At 43.4% G+C, this 21,228-nt stretch overlaps 1 protein-coding gene across 1 annotated transcript in view; it reads right to left on the bottom strand.

Annotated features, from left to right (window-relative positions):
• Positions 1 to 21,228, bottom strand: part of espn (espin) — a 196,131-nt gene that overhangs the window by 129,381 nt on the left and 45,522 nt on the right. The window contains exons 3-4 of the mRNA XM_070861017.1: positions 8,656 to 8,842; positions 6,989 to 7,171 (exon numbers count right to left, since the gene is read on the bottom strand). Of these exons, the coding sequence (XP_070717118.1) occupies positions 6,989 to 7,171; positions 8,656 to 8,842 (370 nt within the window). The remainder of the gene's footprint in view (positions 1 to 6,988; positions 7,172 to 8,655; positions 8,843 to 21,228) is intronic.

Raw genomic sequence — 21,228 nt, 5'->3', positions numbered from 1 at the left:
GCAAGGTTTCCAATTTTGTGCTAAACTTATGGGCAGTTTTGCATTTTTGGACAAAAGGCAACTAGAAATCGGGCTGTGAGTTCCTAAATTTATTTCCTGTAAGATTTTTAGAGTCTGCAGTCTTGATTGGATTGAACCTTAGCTCAAGAGGTACAAGGATCTTGTTCCAGCCTACTGTATGCATCGGCTAGAAACGTAAATCACTGTTTGGGAGGAGGGTTGAAGAGAAGGGGGCCATCTTGTATGTGAGTCATTGTGCAATCATGCTGAAGTTCACTCTGGGGAGCACATTCACCCATTCCTGGCCCTGCCCTGCTTTCTGTTGTCTCCAGCTGGCTTCTGCTCCCTCCGCCCATCTCCCAGTCTCTCACACCCTTATCTGTAGTGCTACAATCAGCTCTTATTAAAATCAAACTTCTCGCTCACCGGGAGCCACAGTGACTGATGGAGCCTCTTAGACATTGGCTACAGTTTCTTTTGCATGTTTTTTGGGTTGAAAAGTAGGGAGGATCATTTGATATATGGACATCTTGCACATGAGGTGGTTCCCATCAATAAAGATGGTAGTTTTCACATATCAGGTATTGGAATTCTCTGCATGGTTTGCGTGTGTTATCATCTCGAGCCAATGGGACTGAGAGTCCACTGGCCACAATCCTGACAATCACACCGGGATTGTTCCTGGCGGTATGCTCTGGAGGTTGCGAGGTCAGCGGCCTCTTGTGCATCCCCGACTCACTTCGCCTGACCATTGGTGCCTTCAGCTGTCTCGGCCCCAACACCTGGAATTCCCTCTCTATACCTCTCTACCTCACTCCTCCTTTAAAATGCTCCTTAAAGTCTACCTCTTTGACTGCTTTTGGTCACCTCTCCTAATGTCTCCTTTCGTGGTCCGGTGTCAATTTTGGTTTGATAACACTCCTGTGAAGTGCCCTTGGGATGTTTTACTGCTTTAAAAGGTGCTATATTGCTATTGTTGTTGAATGGGGCTGGCAGGCATCTGTGTCACTACGGGTACATCTTGTTTGCTCAGCTGCTGCCTGGAAACTACTCAGCATGGTCAAAGTCATTCCATTTCAAAAAGGCAGGAGCCCATAACTCCATCCAGTGGCAATGGTATTGTCCATACTGCAATTCATACTGGGGTCACATTTTACTATATGATCCCTACTAGAGTGACACTGCATCATGTACAGGGACACTGCATCACATGACACTGCAGTGATATTCTACCATGTGACTCATACAGCAGTGATATTATAGCATGTGACTCGTACTGCAATGATATATCATGTGACTCGTACGGCAGTGATATTATAGCATGTGACTCGTACTGCAATGATATTATATCATGTGACTCGTACGGCAGTGATATTATAGCATGTGAATCGTACTGCAATGATATTGTATCATGTGACTCATACTGCAATGATATTGTATCATGTGACTCGTACGGCAGTAATATTATATCATGTGACACGTACTGCAGCGATATTGTATCATGTGACTCGTACGGCAGTGATATTATATCATGTGACTCATCCTGCAGTGATATTGTATCATGTGACTTGTACTGCAGTAATATTGGACCTTGCAATTCATACTGAAGTGATATTGTGCCTTGTGTCACATTCAGCAGTGAGGCTTGTGCTGCAATAGCATTGCACTATATAATCCACACCCATTTCCTTTACTGAATTTATGAACTGCATTTATTTCCACCTCCAACACTGGGCTTTACTGCACAGACTATTTCAGGGACAAAGCATGCTCTGGATGTTTTATAACATGTTCTCTGACACCTGTTTCCAGAAAACAGTCAATCAGTCTTCCAAGTGTTACTCCACCAGGAATACCACGTAACTCGAACCAGAACCAATTACAGTTTTGGCACTTGTTGCCTTGGGACATGGTGACAATCAATTACAGGATCGCAGCAGGAAGTATATTACAGGCCGGGTGAGAAGAAAGATCACACAGCTGTACAGCGCTACCTGGCACAGGCCATAGAATGGGAGTTTTCAAGAACAAGGAAAGCCTGCGGGAGTACGAAGGGCTGTGCCATCAGTGTTATTAAAAGACCAACGCATTGTTTCACTAATTCACTTCCTCCGAGCCAGGAAATGCCGGGACCAGCTGGGTACTCCATGCTAGTTCCAGCTTTTCTTACTGTGAGCGCTTGCGGATCATGGGTCAGCAGAGCTGTGCTGATTGTGAGCTGAGGGCCAAGTATGTTAGGCCTCGGAGGGGCTGCAGTGCAGATTTACCAGAATGGGAACATTGGTGATCTTATTGGGTTGTTTAAAATGATTAAAGGAGTTGATAGGGTGAATAGAAAGAAATTATTTTCTCTGGTGGGGGAGTCCAGAATGGAGTTAAGATGAAGATCAGCCATGATCCGTATCATGTGACTCATATTGCAATACTCTCCACTTTTCTAGATGAGTACGGCTCCAACAGCACTCAAGAAGCTCGACAGTATCCAGGACAAAGCAGCCCGCTTGATTGGCATCCCATCCATCACCTTAAACCTACACTCCCTCCACCACCGGCGCACCGTGGCTGCAGTGTGTACCATCTACAAGATGCACTGCAGCAACTCGCCAAGGCTTCTTCCTCCCAAACCCATGACCTCTTTAACCTAGAAGGATAGGGGCAGCAGGTGCATGGGAGTTCCCCTCCATTATACACCATTCTGACTTGTAAATATATCGCCGTTCCTTCATTGTCGCTGGGTCAAAATCCCTAACAGCACTGTGGGAATATCTTCACCATACGGACTGCAGCGGTTCAAGGCATGGCTCACTAGCACCTTCTCAAGGGCAATTAGGGATGGGCAATAAATGTTGGCCTGGCCAGTGACGCCCACATCCCGGAACGAATAAAAAAAAATCTAATTGAATAGCAGAGCAGGCTTGAGGGGCTGAATGGCCTATTCCTGTTCCCATGTTTTTAAGAATTCCAGTGTAAGAAAACAACAGTTTAATCACTAACTTAGGCACCTTGACTTGAAAATGTAGGAACATTCAGAAATAGTAAAATGGAAGCAACATTAGAGAAAGTTCTATTGTTCTGAACTCAGTATTGTCTACATTCATTTTCATCTACCTCTTTGATCTGTTAACAATTCGAGCAAAAGAATTGGACCTCGAAGTTACAACATGTATTGACACTTAACTCTTTCGTCTGAAATTCCTTTCTCCGCTATTTTAAAATAAAATAGTCGGGAGGGGCATGTTATGCGTTGACGCACTGCTATCCCACAGCGTAATTCTGGGGCCTCATTAACACACGGGTTTATAGTCAATGGTACTCGCTTGTGCTCATCTGTTGCTCAGACCCTCCGGGCATAGGGCAAACTGCATGTCATTTGGATTTCATTCCATGTGGCATCCAGACCACATCCGTAATGAATGTGATCAGAAGATGGGAAAGTCCCCACTTGGGGAGAGGACCACTGAAGCAACCTGCATGTCCTATCAATGCACACGTTAGGACTGGTGATGGATTAGTTCCCAGACTGCGCCTCAATACATTCTCTCATAGAAACATAGAAACATAGAAACATAGAAAATAGGTGCAGGAGCAGGCCCTTCGAGCCTGCACCGCCATTCAATGAGTTCATGGCTGAACATGCAACTTCAGTACCCCATTCCTGCTTTCTTGCCATACCCCTTGATCCCCTTAGTAGTAAGGACTACATCTAACTCCTTTTTGAATATATTTAGTGAATTGGCCTCAACAACTTTCTGTGGTAGAGAATTCCACAGGTTCACCACTCTCTGGGTGAAGAAGTTTCTCCTCATCTCGGTCCTAAATGGCTTACCCCTTATTCTTAGACTGTGGCCCCTGGTTCTGGACTTCCCCAACATTGGGAACATTCTTCCTGCATCTAACCTGTCTAAACCCATCAGAATTTTAAACGTTTCTATGAGATTCCCTCTCATTCTTCTGAACTCCAGTGAATACAAGCCCAGTTGATCCAGTCTTTCTTGATATGTCAGTCCCGCCATTCCGGGAATCAGTCTGGTGAACCTTCGCTGCACTCCCTCAATAGCAAGAATGTCCTTCCTCAGGTTAGGAGACCAAAACTGTACACAATACTCCAGGTGTGGCCTCACCAAGGCCCTGTACAACTGTAGTAACACCTTCCTGTCCCTGTACTCAAATCCCCTAGCTATGAAGGCCAACATGCCATTTGCTTTCTTCACCGCCTGCTGTACCTGCATGCCAACCTTCAATGACTGATGTACCATGACACCCAGGTCTCGTTGCACCTCCCCTTTTCCTAATCTGTCACCATTCAGATAATATTCTGTCTCTCAACTGAAGGATGCGCAAAACTCAGAAACTAAAAAGAGAAAAAGATTTGTAAAGACAAATGTAGGTCCCTTGCAGTCGGATTCAGGTGAATTTATAACGGGGAACAAAGAAATGGCAGACCAATTGAACCAATACTTCGGTTCTGTCTTCACAAAGGAAGATACAAATAACCTTCTGAATGTACTAGGGGACAGTGGGTCTCGTGAGAATGAGGAACTGAAAGATATCCTTATTAGGCGGGAAATGGTGTTAGGGAAATTGATGGGATTAAAGACCGATAAATCCCCGGGTCCTGATAGTCTGCATCCCAGAGTACTTAAGGAAGTGGCCCTAGAAATAATGGATGCATTGGTGATCATTTTCCAACAATCTCTCGACTGTGGATCAGTTCCGATGGACTGGAAGGTAGCTAATGTAACGCCACTTTTTAAAAAAGGAGGGAGAGAGAAAGCGGGTAATTATAGATCGGTTAGCCTGACATCAGTAGTGGGGGAAATGTTGGAATCAATCATTAAGGATGAAATAGCAGCCCATTTGGAAAGCAGTGACAGGATCGGACCGAGTCAGCATGGATTTATGAAAGGGAAATCATGCTTGACGAATCTTCTGGAATTTTTTGAGGATGTAACTAGTAGAGTGGACAAGGGAGAACCAGTGGATGTGGTGTATTTGGACTTTCAAAAGGCTTTTGACAAGGTCCCACACAAGAGATTGGTGTACAAAATCAAAGCGCATGGTATTGGGGGTAATGTACTGACGTGGATAGAGAACTGGTTGGCAGACAGGAAGCAGAGAGTCGGGATAAACAAGTCCTTTCAGAATGGCAGGCAGTTACTAGTGGGGTGCCGCAGGGCTCAGTGCTGGGACCCCAGCTCTTTACAATATACATTAACGATTTAGATGAAGGTATAGAGTGTAATATCTCCAAGTTTGCGGATGACACTAAACTGGGTGGCGGTGTGAGCTGTGAGGAGGACGCTAAGAGGCTTCAGGGTGACTTTGACAGATTAGGTGAGTGGGCAAATACATGTCAGATGCAGTATAATGTGGATAAATGTGAGGTTATCCATTTTGGGGACAAAAACACGAAGGCAGAATATTATCTGAATGGCGGCAGACTAGAAAAAGGGGAGGTGCAATGAGACCTGGGTGCCATGGTTCATTAGTCACTGAAAGTGGGCACGCAGATGCAGCAGGCGGTAAAGAAGGCAAATGGTATGTTGGCCTTCATAGCTAGGGGATTTGAATATAGGAGCAGGGAGGTCTTACTGCAGTTGTACAGGGCCTTAGTGAGGCCTCACCTGGAATACTGTGTTCAGTTTTGGTCTCCTAGTCTGAAGAAGGATGTTCTTGCTATTGAGGGAGTGCAGCGAAGGTTCACCAGACTGATTCCAGGGATGGCTGGGCTGTCATATGAGGAGAGACTGGCATTTAGAAGGATGAGAGGGGATCTCATAGAAACATATAAGATTCTGATGGGACTCGACAGGTTAGATGCGGGAAGAATGTTCTCGATGTTGGGGAAGTCCAGAACCAGGGGACATAGTCTTAGGATAAGAGGTAGGCCATTTAGTACTGAGATGAGGAGAAACTTCTTCACTCAGAGAGTTGTTGACCTGTAGAATTCCCTGCCACAGAGAGTTGTTGATGCCAGTTCATTGGATATATTCAAGAGGGAGTTAGATATGGCCCTTATGGTTAAGGGGATCAAGGGGTATGGAGAGAAAGCAGGAAAGGGGTACTGAAGGAATGATCAGCCATGATCTTATTGAATGACGGAGCAGGCTCAAAGGGCCGAATGGCCTACTCCGGCACCTATTTTCTATGTTTCTATGTTTAAATGAGCTTAATTCTGTTCAATTGAATGGAATAAAAACCAGCTATTTCCCCAAAATAATAGCACATCACATTGCACGCTGAGTGGAAATTTATGAATTATGTTTTCTCCATCTCAAATTTTCCATCTTTATCTTTCTTCTCCAAAAGCTTGTGACACATGTTGATTCCACGAGAGGCAACATTCCTCCAATATCTCACTTGAGAGTCTATTCTTCACATGTGGACCATGGCATTGAGTGTTTTTGAACTCTCTGAATAATACGCCCTCACTGGGCAACATTGTTCACCATTGTTCACTGTGCCCAGACATCGCTGGATAGCAGTCAAGAGCAGGAGCCATGTGTGATATCTGCCCTCTGGGCATGTTGAGGCAAACTGGTTTCCCCACTGCTGTCCAACCAGAGATTGACTCATTTAGTGAATATAGAAATTGAATTTGGGACTTTTATTTCACGCCATCCGGTGCATTTACCAACTAAACCTGGAGAGTGGGGGTGTGGGGGGCGGGGGGGGGGGGGGTGCGGGGGAGGTTGCTCTGTAAGATGCATCCTTCATATTATACCTCATAATACACGCATTACATCCAGATTACAGCTTTAAGTAATCCTGAGTAAAGCTGATTCACTCAAAAGTATCCTTAATTTTTGACTGGGCTGTGTTGAGCTTGGTCAAGAACACATTTGAAAGTCTTCTGAAGTACACTGTGCTAACATAATGGAGCTTAGGAAGCTCGATTGAATATGCGTAACAGTGTTTCATTGACTGTCAACAATCTGTTACTCTGTGTAATTTACACTTCAAGTACATGCACTGTTGCAAAACTTGCCTCTAGTTCCCCGTTCTCTGCAGCATCGTGTAACGGGGTACCACCCCAGTTATCCGTGACAATCTCCCCTCCGTGTAGCAATAGCCAGCTGAGAACCTTGGCATGTCCCCTGCTGGCAGCAAAGTGCATAGCTGTGGCCCCTTCGTCATCCTGGTCCGACAGACTAATGTCTGAAAAACTCACCTGTGTGGAGGAGTTGGGAGAAAAAGTAAGCAAGCATAAGAATCCAGAGGAAAACCATTTGTTCATCTCATGTGAAGAGGAGTATTAAAATTACAATTATATTATTGGACACAATGCTCCAGTTGTGACTGAACCAATGTTTTATAAAAGGTACATTCACTTGTATTTTTTTCCCTAAGTCATTTTATAGTCACTCCCTTCCCCTACTTCTAGGTTTCCTACATCGTACACTACCTTGGCCAAGACGTCAAGCAGGAAGGCAAACTGATCCCCAGGTCTCTGCCCATGCCACTCCACAGACACTAGGGGGCATATTAGAAGCACTAATGGTGGTGACCAGCCTTCCAATGTATCTTGCCTCTCTGCAGGGAGGTTCTTGGGCTTCATTCAATGACATCAAGCATGTGACCAGTTGCAGGCAATGCAGGCAATGTTCTCCCATTCCATGGTGCCCTCTGCTGCTCTTTCCAAACTAGTTTCATTCAGGTATTGTTGCGAGAACCATACAACTGGAAAAAATGACTGTTTTTGACTCCTGTGGATTGCTGCTACGAAGGAGATCCAATGGGGTTTCACTTACTGGTTACGCTACTCTCACTGTCAGTATTCAGCACCTGTTTGACCCTTTAACCCTTGTCAATGCTCTCTGCTCAGAGGAAGCAATGACCTGGATCAAGAACTCCTCTGCAACCAATTCCAATTTGCATTTCAAGAAAGGAAGAGCATCTCATGGAGGAGGAGAGGTCCCTCTATCAATATCTGCTCCCCAATGTCTTAGTCAACACACCAGCATTTATAGAGGGTGTATAAAGTGGTTTGGTCCAGAGATGGTGGTTATGTCCAAATGAGTCCAAATTGAGACTCAAAAGTGGGCCTTCTCAACAAAACACCGCCGCCCGGTTCCCATTACCCCGTCCTCATTACATTGGCTTGACATCACTCAACACATTACATTTAAAATCCTTGTCCCCACCTTTAAAATCGCTCCGTGGGTCACTTCAGCCTCTCTCTGCAATCCCCAGCCCTCCGCCCAACACTCCTTTTCTCTGACTCTGGTCTTTTGTGCAGCCTCTAACCCCCTTCATCCCACCATTGGGGGCACGGCCTTCAGCTGCCTCTGGAATTCCGCCCCCCCCCCCACCCCGCCCACCCGCCAAACCTCTCCACTCCCCTCTCTCCTCCTTGAAAAACCTTCAACCAAGCCTTCAGACACTCCTTCGAATTTCAACATTCCTGGCTCAAAATCCATTTTCACATCGATTAAGCACTTTGGAACGTTCTTTGCATTAAAGGCGCGAACTAATGGTCGGTGTAAACAATTGGGCAACAAGCTACAGATTGAAGATTCATCTGAACATTTCTGTAAGAATCCATACCTTGGAGCACCAAAGTGAAGGCAGCACAAACCTGGACAGTTTTAGCTAAAGGGATTCATCAGCCCAGCTTAGCCCACCGCAGCCTGGCCTTCCGAGAGCATAACCTACCAGCCAGACGATTACAGTATTGTGTCCCATCTGTGCTGCCGAGTGGAGTACAGTCATCCCATCGTTGGCTCGTATATGTGGGTCTGCTCCACATTCTTTCACAAGGTACTGGACAGCCTCCAGGTGGCCTTCCTGGCTGGCCAAATATAGGGGCGTGGCACCATTTTTCATTTGTGTATTTACAACACTGAAAGGAGAAAGGAAACATCATTTTTAAAATTGCTGTGATTGATATGATCATCGGAGTGCAGAATCATAGAAATAGAATTTTGCAGCACAGAAGGAGGCCATTTCGGCCCATCGTGTCCGCGTCAGCCAACAAAGAGCTATCCAGTATAATCCCTCTTTCCAGCACTAGGTCCGTAGTCCTGTAGGTTACGGCACTTCAAGTGCACATCCAAGTACTTTTTAAATGTGGTGAGGGTTTCTGCCTCTACCACCCTTTCAGGCAGTGAGTTCCAGACCCCCACCACCCTCTGGGTCAAAACATTTCCTCTCAAATTCCCTCTATATCTCCTACCAATCACTTTAAATCTATACCCCCTGGTTACTGACCTCTCTGCTAAGGAAAATAGGTCCATCCTATCCACCCTATCTAGGCCCCTCATAATGTTATACACCTCAATAAGATCTCTTCTCAGCCTCCTCTGTTCCAAATAAAACAACCCCAGCCTATCCAATCTTTCCTCATAGCTAAAATTCTCTAGTCCAGGCAACATCCTCGTAAATCTCCTCTGTACCCTCTCTAATGCAATCACACCTTTCCTGTAATGTGGTGACCAGAACTGCATGCAGTACTCTAGCTGTGGCCTAACTAGTGTTTTATGCAGTTCTAGCTTAACGTCCCAGCTCTTGTATTCAATGCCTCGGTTAATAAAGAAGGAGACCATTCAACCCGTTGTGTGCTGCAGTTTTCCATCAGGATTTTAACCTCATTACCTTTCTCTTTCTCCCTACTTTGCAATATTGAAAAGTTGAAGTTTATAATTACTTCTTAAACATTGTGACTGAATGAGTTGCAATGGCCACTTCTGTCCATTGTGTTCTGCCCGAAGGCAGGTCCTGACTCCTGAGATTCTTGAGCCACTTGCAAGAGGAGCTGAGGTTTTCCATTGCATTTAATCTTCACAGTACCTTCTCCTAGGTTAAAGGGTCCCAGCTACCCTTTATAATGGCCTACCAGCCAGTACTTACAGACCATATCCTAGTCCCCTCTCCTCAGGGACTGTCTGGAGTTAGGCTGGAACCCTTCACCTTCTGAATCAGAGAAAGAATGCTACCAATAAGCCAAAGACTCAGTCGCCACTTGTGGTGATGCATTCCATATTCTAATTGTTCATTATCTACCCTCTTAAACTATTTCATAACATTATCACTTTTATTAGATCCCCCTTGACCTTCTCTACTCCAATGAATAAAGCCCATGTTTTTCATTATATTCTAATTAAATCCTCTCATCATTAGTATCACTCTAATTAATCTATATTACATGTTTTCACTGGTTCCGATATCCTTTGTATAATGGAGTGCCTAAAACTGCCCAAAATTGCATAAAGTACTTCAAAATAGTCGAATCAATATATCTACTGATTCCTGCTCATTGTAAAATAGGCTTCTGTGGATGATGGTTTATTAAAGAGAAACTGTATTCAGATATGTATAATTAGATATGTATAGCTATCTCCAGTTGTCATGTTTTATGCCAGAGGCAGACTTGCTGAAAAGATTTAGAGGTAATTTGATGAGGTACCACTGCAGACCCTTGCTCGAAACAGGCTTGCTCAGGTCAGACTAAGGGCAAGCTCGATAAGTACATGAGCAAAAGACTAGCTGAATGGGGAACGGGCTGATAATATGACTTTTGAGTGTTCTCGTTTCATTTGTTGCTGCTGAAAATGTACTTGATTAACTTTCCACTCACTCATAAACCGTACTCTGGTCCAACGCCAGACATGTGCCAAAATCACACTCCATCATGATGCCACTGCAGGGAAAACCCAACTTCAAGTGATTACTTGTATGAGGCTCCACTGTGCATACAGAACCTTGCCAGTAGTGAGCGTGGGGGTCGCAGATCTGGAGCAATAGTGTTATAGCACTTAGTCATACATAGAATGAAATAAAATTACATTGAATTTACAGCACAGAAACAGCCCATTCGGCCCAACTTTAATTTTTAAAAAATGAATTAACGGGATGTGGGCGTCGCTCATAAGGTCAGCATTTATTGGCCATTTATTGAAGATAGACAGATTTCTAGACACAAAAGGCATCAAGGGGTATGGGGAGAAAGCGGGAATATGGTGTTGAGATAGAGGATCAGCCATGATCATATTGAATGGCGGTGCAGGCTCGAAGGGCCGAATGGCCTACTGCTGCCCCTATTTTTTATGTTTCCATTCCTAGTTACCCTTGGGAAGGTGGTGGTGAGCTGCCTTCTTGAACTGCTGCAGTCCATGTGATGAAGCTACTCCCACAGTGCTACTAAGGAGGGAGTTCCAGGATTTTGACCCAGCGGTGATGACAGAAAGGACCAATATGTTCAAGTCAGGATAGTGGTGTGACTTGAAGGGGAATTTGGAGGTGGTGGTGTTCCCACGCGCATGCTGCCCTCGTCCTTCTAGGTCCTTGTCCTTGCCCAACTAGCCTGTGCTGGTGTTCATGCTCTACATGAGTCTCCTTACACCCTATTTCAGGTCACCCTTTAATGCTTCCCCTTAAATGCATCTATGCTATTCGTCTCAAATGGTATAGCATTTTCCACTTTCCAATCACTCTCTGGATAAAGAAGTTTCTCCTGATTAAGCAGTCTCTTTTTCATGAGGCTTTTTAATTCTTGAAGAAACATTTACATGCTATGTATCTGATACAATGACCTCTAACTGAGACGCAGCACTAAGCAAGCACTCAGCACCTATGAGTCAGCACCATCATAATCTTCTTACACATTGAAACGGACAAATTCTCAGCTGGACACCAAGAACATCCCAGATGGCCTGGATTAGAGAAACTATCCTTTTAGCCTGTTTGAGTTGCTGCGCCGTGCAGAGAGAGGCACGTGATAAAGAGGCAAAACAAATCCTGGGCCGTAGACGTTTGGAACTCGCTTCGGCAAACGGCAATTGATGCGAGATCAATTGCTTATTTTAAATCTGAGATTGATAGATTTTTGTTGACCGACGGTATTAAGCGGGATATGGGGAAAATATGGAGTGAGGTCGCAGATCAGCCATGATCTTATTGAATGGCGGAACAGACTCGAGGGGCTGACTGGCCTCCTCCTGTTCCTATGTTCCGAAAATCACCTGTGTTCAGGTGTTTACTCTCAACTGGTCCTGTCCACCTTGAGACTCCATGTATCTCTCTGATGGCCACCCACTGTTTCATGGAAAAGGTATATTTCACACTGTAAAATTCTCAACCTTGTTTTCAAATCCCTCCATGGCCTCGCCCCTCCCTATCTCTGTAATCTCCTTCAGCCTCAAACCCCTCCCCCACCCACCCCGAGATATCTACGCTCTAATTCTGCCCTCTTGAGCATCCCTGATTATAATCGCTCAACCATCGGTGACCGTGCCTTCTGTTGCCCTAAGCTCTGGAATTCCCTCCCTAAACCTCTCCGCCTTTATACCTCTCTTTCTTCCTTTAAAATACTCCTTAAAACCTACCGCTTTGACCAAGCTTTTGGTCACCTGCCCTAATTTCTCCTTATGTGGCTCAGTGTCAAATATTTCTATCTCATAACGCTCCTGTGATGTGCCTTGGGACATTTTACTAAATACAAGTTGTTGTTGTTGTTGTTGTTGCAGAGACATATACTTATAAAAGGAGCATGAGAAAAGAATACTGGAGTAGAAAAGCCAATCTGTAAAATCTCTGTTTTATATGTTCACTCACGTTGATTTAAACTACATTCACATCAGTAGGGAGTGTTTTTGTTTTATACCAAGTTGCAGTGTAAATTAAGAGTCAGTGCCCAACCCAACTCCAATGCAAAGTGCAATGAGATTCCCTGGAAGAAAGATTCTCGCTCTGGAGTTCAGGTGGACTCTAACTTTAGACCAACACTACATACCTGTAGAGTCAGTGTAAAGCAAAGCTGCTTTGCATTCATGCCATAGCTATCACCTGAAGGACATTTAGAAAATGCTTAAAAGAGGCTGGATGTGGCATTTTGGTTTGAGACTTGTCTTCCCTGCAGAATGTGCGCTTTCAATGGAATGGAATGCTTGGAAGAACTGCGACACACGGAATGGATTCCTTATCGAGGACCCCACAGTACAACCTGAAGGATCAAACCTTCCTCGCAAACAGTGGACAACCATCAACTGCCTCAGAAGTGGTTATGGTCGATGCTGCCACCTTCTCCATCGGTGGAAGATTAAAGTATCCCCATCATGTGACTGTGGAGCTCCTAATCAGACCCTGGCGCACATCATTGAGCACTGCCCTCAGAGGGAATTCGCAGGCAGCCTGCGGGATATCCACACTGTTATACCGGAAGCTTTGGCCTGGATATCCGACTTAGATATTGACGTTTGATTTGCTTTGCTATTACCTTACGAAAGAGGAAGAATGGAATGGCAATCAAGAAGATTCTCCACTGGGCAGGAGATCCGCTCAGTCAGGTTGCTGCCCGGGTGGTAATGGTGAAAATTAACCCCTGGTTGTTGGTGTTGAGGAGAACAGAAAACTGTTGTGAAGATCATCTTAAAAATAATACATTGATGGTGTGTATGGATCAGTTCCACACTGGCTAGTGCATGTAACAATTGAGCATTGGAGGGTTATAATATGCTTTGTGTAAAGTACCAAAAGCAGTATTGAATAAACCCTGCTTTATATAACGTACCTATCGTAATAGCAATATAATTGTGGTAACAACTAGCTGTGTGAGGTTGCTGCAGCGTCTGTATTTAACCATCCTTATCCGTGCGTACACCTGAAGAAACTGTGGTCCCTAAGCAAAAAAACTCAATCCCACAATTCACCAGGTTGCTTAAAATAGAACCTGCTTACTCTATCATTCAAAAAACAACAACAAATGGTTGAATGTTTGAGCAGGAGGAACATTAGTTATCATGTCTGCTGATAATGAGCACAGAGAGTTGAATAATTCAAGACAGTAACGGAAATCTGTCGTACTCTGAAACCGTGTCTTATTGTGTCTGAGCATCAAACTCTGCACTGGCCCCATTCAAGCAAAGCAGCAGCGGAGAGAGCTCATCTTTCAGGACTCAAAAACTGGCGTTGTATTCCCGCCTCTGTGAAAGAATCTGCTAACAGGAACATTGAGCCATCAGTAAAACATTGGCTGGTCATCAGGTGACAGTACTGAATGGTCAGTCAGCAACAACACTGAATGGTCAGTCAGCAACAACACTGAATGGTCAGTCAGTAACAACATTCAATGGTCAGTCGGCAACAACACTGAATGGTCAGTCGGCAACAACATTCAATGGTCAGTCGGCAACAACACTGAATGGTCAGTCAGTGACAACACTGATTGGTCAGTCAGTAACAACACTGAATGTTCAGTCAGTGACAACACTGAATGGTCAGTCAGCAACAACACTGAATGGTCAGTCAGCAACAACACTGAATGGTCAGTCAGGAACAACATTCAATGGTCAGTCGGCAACAACACTGAATGGTCAGTCAGTGACAACACTGATTGGTCAGTCAGTAACAACACTGACTGGTCAGTCAGTAACAACATTCAATGGTCAGTCAGTAACAACATTGAATGGTCAGTGAGTAACAACATTCAATGGTCAGTCAGTAACAACACTGAATGGTCAGTCAGTAACAACACTGAATGGTCAGTCAGTAACAACATTCAACGGTCAGTCAGTAACAACACTGAATGGTCAGTCAGTAACAACACTGAATGGTCAGTCAGTAACAACATTCAATGGTCAGTCGGCAACAACACTGATTGGTCAGTCAGTAACAACACTGACTGGTCAGTCAGTAACAACATTCAATGGTCAGTCAGTAACAACACTAAATGGTCAGTCACTAACAACACTGAATGTTCAGTCAGTACCAACACTGAATGGCCAGTCAGCAATAACACTGAATGGTCAATGAGTAACAACATTCAATGGTGAGTCGGTAACTACATTCAATGGTCAGTCAGTAACAACATTCAATGGTCAGTCAGTAATAAAACTGAATGGTCAGTCAGTAACAACAATGAATGGTCAGTCCCTAACAACACTGAATGGTCAGTCGGTAACAACACTAACTGGTCAGTCAGTAGCCACAATGAATGGTCAGTCAGTAACAAAACTGAATGGTCAGTCAGTAACAACACTGAATGGTCAGTCAGTAACAACATTCAATGGTCAGTCTGTAACAACACTGAATTGTCAGTCTGTAACAACACTGAATGGTCAGTCAGTAAAAACATTCAATGGTCAGTCAGTAACAATACTGCATGGTCAGTCAGTAACAACACTCAATGGTCAGTCAGTAACAACATTCAATGGTCAGTCGGTAACAGCACTGAATGCTCAGTCAGTAACAACATTCAATGGTCAGTCAGTAACAACATTCAATGGTCAGTCAGTAACAACACTGAATGGTCAGTCAGTAACAACATTCACTGGTCAGTCAGTAACAACATTCAATGGTCAGTCAGTAACAACACTGAATGGTCAGTCAGTAACAACACTGAATGGTCAGTCAGTAACAACATTCACTGGTCAATCAGTAACAACATTCAATGGTCAGTCGGTAACAACACTCAATGGTCAGTCAGTAACAACACTGAATGGTCAGTCAGTACCAACACTGAATGGTCAGTCAGTAACAACATTCAATGGTCAGTCGGTAACAACACTCAATGGTCAGTCAGTAACAACATTCACTGGTCAGTCAGTAACAACATTCAATGGTCAGTCAATAACAATATTCAATGGTCAGTCAGTAACAACATTCAATGGTCAGTCAGTAACAACATTCAATGGCCAGTCAGTAACAACACTGAATGGTCAGTCAGAAACAAAACTGAATGGCCAGTCAGTAACAACACTGAATGGTCAGTCAGTAACAATATTCAATGGCCAGTCAGTAACAACATTCAATGGTCAGTCAGTAACAACACTGAATGGTCAGTCCATAACAACGCTGAATGGCCAGTCAGAAACAACACTGAATGGCCAGTCCGTAACAACACTGAATGGCCAGTCAGTAACAACACTGAATGGTCAGTCTGTAACAACACTGAATGATCAGTCTGTAACAACACTGAATGGCCAGTCAGTAACAACACTGAATGGTCAGTCAGTAACAAAATTCAATGGCCAGTCAGTAACAACATTCAATGGTCAGTCAGTAACAACACTGAATGGTCAGTCCATAACAACGCTGAATGGCCAGTCAGTAACAACACTGAATGGTCAGTCTGTAACAACACTGAATGATCAGTCCGTAACAACACTGAATGGCCAGTCAGTAACAACACTGAATGGTCAGTCAGTAACAACATTCAATGGTCAGTCAGTAACAACACTGAATGTTCAGTCAGTAACAACATTCAATGGTCAGTCAGTAACAACACTGAATGGTCTGTCAGTAACAACACTGAATGGTCTGTCAGTAACAACACTGAATGGTCAGTAAGTAACAACACTGAATGTTCAGTCAGTTACAACATTCAATGATTAGTTGGTAACAACACTGAATGGTTATTCATTATCAACACTGAATGGTCAGTCAGTAACAACATTCATTGGTCAGTCAGTAACAACATTCAATGGTCAGTCTGTAACAACACTGAATTGTCAGTCTGTAACAACACTGAATGGTCAGTCAGTAAAAACATTCAATGGTCAGTCAGTAACAACACTGAATGTTCAGTCAGTAACAACACTCAATGGTCAGTCAGTAACAACATTCAATGGTCAGTCAGTAACAACACTGCATGGTCAGTCAGTAACAACACCCAATGATCAGTCATTAACAACATTCAATGGTCAGTCAGTAACAACACTGAATTGGCTGTCAGTAACAACATTCAATGGTCAGTCAGTAACAACACTCAATGGTCAGTCAGTAACAACACTGCATGGTCAGTCAGTAACAACACTCAATGGTCAGTCAGTAACAACATTCAATGGTCAGTCAGTAACAACACTGCATGGTCAGTCAGTAACAACACTCAATGGTCAGTCAGTAACAACATTCAATCGTCAGTCGGTAACAGCACTGAATGGTCAGTCAGTAACAACATTCAATGGTCAGTCAGTAACAACACTGAATGGTCAGTCAGTAACAACACTGGTCAGTCAGTAACAACATTCACCGGGCAGTCGGTAACAACACTCAATGGTCAGTCAGTAACAACACTGAATGGTCAGTCAGTAACAACATTCACTGGGCAGTCAGTAACAACATTCAGTGGTCAGTCAGTAACAACATTCAATGATCAGTCAATAACAAAACTGAATGGTCAGTCAGTAACAACATTCAATGGTCAGTCGGTAACAACACTCAATGGTCAGTCAGTAACAACACTGAATGGTCAGTCAGTAACAACATTCACTGGGCAGTCAGTAACAACATTCAATGGTCAGTCAGTAACAACATTCAATGATCAGTCAGTACCAACACTGAATGGTCAGTCAGTAACAACATTCAATGGTCAGTCGGTAACAACACTCAATGGTCAGTCAGTAACAACATTCACTGGTCAGTCAGTAACAACATTCAATGGTCAGTCAATAACAACATTCAATGGTCAGTCAGTAACAACATTCAATGGCCAGTCAGTAACAACACTGAATGGTCAGTCAGAAACAAAGCTGAATGGACAGTCAGTAACAACACTGAATGGTCAGTCAGTAACAATATTCAATGGCCAGTCAGTAATAACATTCAATGGTCAGTCAGTAACAAAACTGAATGGTCAGTCCATAACAACGCTGAATGGCCAGTCAGAAACAACACTGAATGGCCAGTCCGTAACAACACTGAATGGCCAGTCAGTAACAACACTGAATGATCAGTCCGTAACAACACTGAATGGCCAGTCAGTAACAACACTGAATGGTCAGTCAGTAACAAAATTCAATGGCCAGTCAGTAACAACATTCAATGGTCAGTCAGTAACAATGCTGAATGGCCAGTCAGTAACAACACTGAATGGTCAGTCTGTAACAACACTGAATGATCAGTCCGTAACAACACTGAATGGCCAGTCAGTAACAACACTGAATGATCATTCAGTAACAACATTCAATGGTCAGTCAGTAACAACACTGAATGGTCAGTCAGTAACAACATTCAATGGTCAGTCAGTAACAACACTGAATGTTCAGTCAGTAACAACATTCAATGGTCAGTCAGTAACAACACTGAATGGTCTGTCAGTAACAACACTGAATGGTCTGTCAGTAACAACACTGAATGGTCAGTAAGTAACAACACTGAATGTTCAGTCAGTTACAACATTCAATGATTAGTTGGTAACAACAGTGAATGGTCATTCATTATCAACACTGAATGGTCAGTCAGTAACAACATTCATTGGCCAGTCAGTAACAACATTCAATGGTCAGTCAGTAACAACACTGAATTGTCAGTCAGTAACTACACTAAATGGCCAGTCAGTAACAACATTCAATGGCCAGTCAGTAACAACACTGAATGGTCAGTCAATAACAACTCTGAATTGGCTGTCAGTAACAACATTCAATTGTCAGTCAGTTACAACATTCAATGGTCAGTCAGAAACAACATTCAATGGTCAGTCAGAAACAACACTGAATGGTCAGTCATTAACAACATTCAATGTTCAGTCAGTAACAACATTCAATGTTCAGTCAGTAACAACACTGAATGGTCAGTCAGTAACAACATTCAATATTCAGTCAGTAACAACACTTAATGTTCAGTCAGTAACAACACTCAATGGTCAGTCATTAACAACATTCAATGGTCAGTCAGTAACAACACTGAATTGGCTGTCAGTAACAACATTCAATGGTCAGTCAGTAACAACACTGCATGGCCAGTCAGTAACAACACTGACTGGTCAGTCAGTAACAACATTCAATGGTCAGTCAGTAACAACATTGAATGGTCAGTGAGTAACAACATTCAATGGTCAGTCAGTAACAACACTGCATGGTCAGTCAGTAACAACACTCAATGGTCAGTCAGTAACAACATTCAGTGGTCAGTCAGTAACAACACTCAATGGTCAGTCAGTAACAACACTGAATGGTCAGTCAGTAACAACATTCACTGGGCAGTCAGTAACAACATTCAGTGGTCAGTCAGTAACAACATTCAATGATCAGTCAATAACAAAACTGAATGGTCAGTCAGTAACAACATTCAATGGTCAGTCGGTAACAACACTCAATGGTCAGTCAGTAACAACACTGAATGGTCAGTCAGTAACAACATTCACTGGGCAGTCAGTAACAACATTCAATGGTCAGTCAGTAACAACATTCAATGGTCAGTCAGTACCAACACTGAATGGTCAGTCAGTAACAACATTCAATGGTCAGTCGGTAACAACACTCAATGGTCAGTCAGAAGCAAAACTGAATGGCCAGTCAGTAACAACACTGAATGGTCAGTCAGTAACAATATTCAATGGCCAGTCAGTAACAACATTCAATGGTCAGTCAGTAACAACACTGAAAGGTCAGTCCGTAACAACGCTGAATGGCCAGTCAGAAACAACACTGAATGGCCAGTCCGTAACAACACTGAATGGCCAGTCAGTAACAACACTGAATGGTCAGTCTGTAACAACACTGAATGATCAGTCCGTAACAACAATGAATGGCCAGTCAGTAACAACACTGAATGATCAGTCAGTAACAACATTCAATGGTCAGTCAGTAACAACACTGAATGGTCAGTCAGTAACAAAATTCAATGGCCAGTCAGTAACAACATTCAATGGTCAGTCAGTAACAACACTGAATGGTCAGTCCATAACAGCGCTGAATGGCCAGTCAGAAACAACACTGAATGGGCAGTCCATAACAACACTGAATGGCCAGTCAGTAACAACACTGAATGGTCAGTCTGTAACAACATTGAATGATCAGTCCGTAACAACACTGAATGGCCAGTCAGTAACAACACTGAATGGTCAGTCAATAACAACACTGAATTGGCTGTCAGTAACAACATTCAATTGTCAGTCAGTTACAACATTCAATGGTCAGTCAGAAACAACATTCAATGGTCAGTCAGAAACAACACTGAATGGTCAGTCCATAACAGCGCTGAATGGCCAGTCAGAAACAACACTGAATGGGCAGTCCATAACAACACTGAATGGCCAGTCAGTAACAACACTGAATGGTCAGTCTGTAACAACACTGAATGATCAGTCCGTAACAACACTGAATGGCCAGTCAGTAACAACACTGAATGGTCAGTCAATAACAACACTGAATTGGCTGTCAGTAACAACATTCAATTGTCAGTCAGTTACAACATTCAATGGTCAGTCAGAAACAACATTCAATGGTCAGTCAGAAACAACACTGAATGGTCAGTCATTAACACCATTCAATGTTCAGTCAGTAACAACATTCAATGTTCAGTCAGTAACAACACTGAATGGTCAGTCAGTAACAACATTCAATATTCAGTCAGTAACAACACTTAATGTTCAGTCAGTAACAACACTCAATGGTCAGTCATTAACAACATTCAATGGTCAGTCAGTAACAACACTGAATTGGCTGTCAGTAACAACACTCACTGGTCAGTCAGTAACAACACTGCATGGTCAGTCAGTAACAACACTCAATGGTCAGTCAGTAACAACATTCAATGGTCAGTCAGTAACAACACTGCATGGTCAGTCAGTAACAACATTCAATGGTCAGTCGGTAACAGCACTGAATGGTCAGTCAGTAACAACATTCAATGGTCAGTCAGTAACAACACTGAATGTTCAGTCAGTAACAACATTCATTGGGCAGTCGGTAACAACACTCAATGGTCAGTCAGTAACAACACTGAATGGTCAGTTAGTAACAACATTCACTGGGCAGTCAGTAACAACATTCAGTGGTCAGTCAGTAACAACATTCAATGATCAGTCAATAACAAAACTGAATGGTCAGTCAGTAACAACATTCAATGGTCAGTCGGTAGCAACACTCAATGGTCAGTCAGTAACAACACTGAATGGTCAGTCAGTAACAACATTCACTGGGCAGTCAGTAACAACATTCAATGGTCAGTCAGTAACAACACTGAATGGTCAGTCAGTAACAACATTCACTGGGCAGTCAGTAACAACATTCAATGGTCAGTCAGTAACAACATTCAATGGTCAGTCAGTACCAACACTGAATGGTCAGTCAGTAACAACATTCAATGGTCAGTCGGTAACAACACTCAATGGTCAGTCAGAAGCAAAACTGAATGGCCAGTCAGTAACAACACTGAATGGTCAGTCAGTAACAATATTCAATGGCCAGTCAGTAACAACATTCAATGGTCAGTCAGTAACAACACTGAAAGGTCAGTCCGTAACAACGCTGAATGGCCAGTCAGAAACAACACTGAATGGCCAGTCCGTAA

Source organism: Pristiophorus japonicus, chromosome 18 (assembly GCF_044704955.1).
Source record: "Pristiophorus japonicus isolate sPriJap1 chromosome 18, sPriJap1.hap1, whole genome shotgun sequence".
NCBI lineage: Eukaryota > Metazoa > Chordata > Chondrichthyes > Pristiophoridae > Pristiophorus > Pristiophorus japonicus.
This window is presented reverse-complemented; position numbering and strand designations above follow the sequence as displayed.